The following is a 2,676-nucleotide window of genomic DNA, read 5'->3' on the forward strand; positions in this document are numbered from 1 at the left end:
ATTCACAAGTACCTGTATGTGTAAATATGTATGGACATTTTGCAACTTCGACAAATTTAACATCAGCCTTTTGCTTGCCCAGAGAGGACACCAAGCCTATCCTCCCTTCGCGTCCTGCGTCTGTCGCACTGGCTAAGCATCTGTTGCTGAGTGGTGCGCTTGATGCCCCAGCTGACTTTCAAGAGGATCCTAGTGAGGCTGAAGTATGCAGACCGCCTCTCCCTCCGAGAAATGGTGCACAGTGCAAAGATAAGCCCCCTATACCTCCCAGAAAGAGCGTTGTGGGCGGTGCATATAAGCCCTCTCTCCCCCCGCGAAACAGTGAAGTCGAACAGACCTCACCCATTTCACCCACAGCCAAACCACCTCTCCCTCCGAGAAGCAGTGAGAACCTTAGAAACTCCAGTCACACTGCATCCAAAACCCCACCACCACTTCCTCCCAGAGCCAGCCAAATGGGCGAAAACTGTGACGTGGCCAAAATCTCCACTGGTTCCAGCTTCAAATTACAAATGTTTAAACCCATTCTAAAGAAAGAACGAACGGGAGAAGAGGCACAGAAAGGTCCGAGCAAATCAAAGATAAGTTTCCCCTTCTGGAGAAAAGATGTCAAATATGAAAATGTGGTGGTGCGGGTCGAGGAAAAGATTGGAACATCAAAATTTTATGACTATCCTCTCTACGATGAATATGAGTTTTCAGACCACGAATCCGAAGATGAAAACTACGATTATCCAGAAGAAGATTTGTACGAATCTCTTGGTCTAAGCATTGAGGATTCTGAACGTATCTTTAGGTATGACATGGCTCGTCACGCTGAGAATACGGTTAAGCAGACGAGCTCACAGGAGGATCCCGTCATTTACTTCCTAAGAAATGAGTACAATTATCTGAATTCCTTACGTTGTATAACAGCTGCCAGGACATTGTCTCCAGAGCTGCATCCTCTTTTAAGCGGTGTAGGGGCACTAGAACAATTACACAGTGACTTGTACAAAGAACTACATTCCTCGTACCACTCTTACTCATCGATCGCACAAACATTCCTCTCTCGACGGAAACAATTGGAGTCCTACAAATATCACTTAATGAATGGTCCTCTCATCATCGAGGCATTGGCAAAAGTACCGGAAACCGACCTTAGAGATCATCCCGACCTGAAGGAAGCTCTGAGAACCTCGTGGAAAAGACCTCACTTCTATTTCATGAATCTGGAAAGTTTTCTGTCTAGTGTCCCAGAAGACGACAGAGGCGTTCTGCAAGAAGCCGTGACGATGCTCAAAGAGTTAAATCGCCTCGGAGACAGTGGGATTATCATTGACGGCGTGAAGGGTTCTCCTTTCGACCTGCACATTAAGGCGCCGTTGCTACTCCACAGCTCCTTCAAGATCCGAGGGCCAGGGATGCAGAGGAAGGATTACCGCGTCCTTCTTTTTGTCGAGATGCTGGTCATCACCCTCCCAGAGGGCAGGAGCTACAGGTATCAGTGTAACCTACGCATGGACCAACTACTCCCCATAGCTCAGAAACCCGAATCCGCTGCGTCGTTTGCTGTGCAAGTGCGTGATGGAGGAAAGAAAGAGAAGATTTATGTCTTCACAGCACCTAACGAGAATGCGAAAAGGAAGTGGGATGATGAAATAAAGAGACTTACTAATGATATCGCAAATGAAGTGAAAAGGGAGGCTGAAAAACGCTTTGGTGGGATGCTTGTGGCGTGATATAGTTACTTTTTATTATTATTTTTTTTTTATAGCAAGGGCACTTGCTGAGGAACATGTAGAATAATTATATCAACAAGCTGTAATGTCTTGGTCACTATATGTGTTTTAATTTGTATGATATGGGTTCAAGTAGCCGTTACTCATTTCTCAGTATCCAATAATATATCTGGTAATACAGTTCTCTCCTGAACGTGTCTTAGTTTCCAATTATATTCCAATTATATAACCGTCACTAAGCTTCTGGTCCTTTTTGTGCAGTGGGAATATGTAAAAGGGTCATATTTCTGTAAAACACTCTCTAGTTTTTTTTCTCTCTTAGTCCTCATTACATAGTTTTTCAATAAACCCTTTCAACGCTAATGATAAAAATAGTTGCCATATTTAAAGGTAAAAACTCCTGGATTCTGATAGAATTATCTTGTGAAGATTGTGTCCCATTCCTTTGCTTGGATTTCCTGCCGCGAACTGCAACTGAAAATATGATTCTTTGATAATTTCAGCCCTCTTAGAAAACTCTTGCGTTTTCTTCTGTCTCCTTTCTGGCAATAACCAAGTATGACTCCTGTACCTGGAAGTCCCGAGTGGAATGTCACTTTTCAGATTTATGTAATTATCTGTTTATGAAGCTACTGTCTGTTATAACATATTGTATAATACTGCAACAAAGTTATTATATTTTGGTTTCTTAGTGTTATTTTCCAAACATCCTTTCATCTATTAGTTTTGGATACCATCATAATTATGTATGGTAAAATATAAGTTCTCTCTGGAGATATGGACACTTCGTTCTGTGATACGGTAATGAATGAGGTAAATAGAAAAATAATGTACAAAAGAGGAGATTAAAACTTCCAAGAGTGTTCTGTCTTATTTTAGTGTACATAAACACTCAACTTCTCAGCCGTTTTCTTTACAAATAGTTTATATACATTCTGTGAGCATGGGGACCTTC

The 2,676-nt window shown here is 42.1% G+C and overlaps 1 protein-coding gene across 1 annotated transcript in view; it reads left to right on the top strand.

Annotated features, from left to right (window-relative positions):
• The window catches only part of LOC119593513, a gene marked incomplete at its 5' end in the record, with an annotated part of 6,967 nt that extends 4,562 nt beyond the window's left edge, over positions 1 to 2,405 (top strand). Inside the window, 1 exon segment of the mRNA XM_037942474.1 lies at positions 83 to 2,405. Within this exon segment, the coding sequence (XP_037798402.1) occupies positions 83 to 1,721 (1,639 nt within the window). The 3' untranslated portion in view covers positions 1,722 to 2,405.
• Positions 2,406 to 2,676: the final 271 nt, after the last annotated feature.

This window comes from Penaeus monodon, chromosome 32, assembly GCF_015228065.2.
Source record: "Penaeus monodon isolate SGIC_2016 chromosome 32, NSTDA_Pmon_1, whole genome shotgun sequence".
Lineage (NCBI taxonomy): Eukaryota > Metazoa > Arthropoda > Malacostraca > Decapoda > Penaeidae > Penaeus > Penaeus monodon.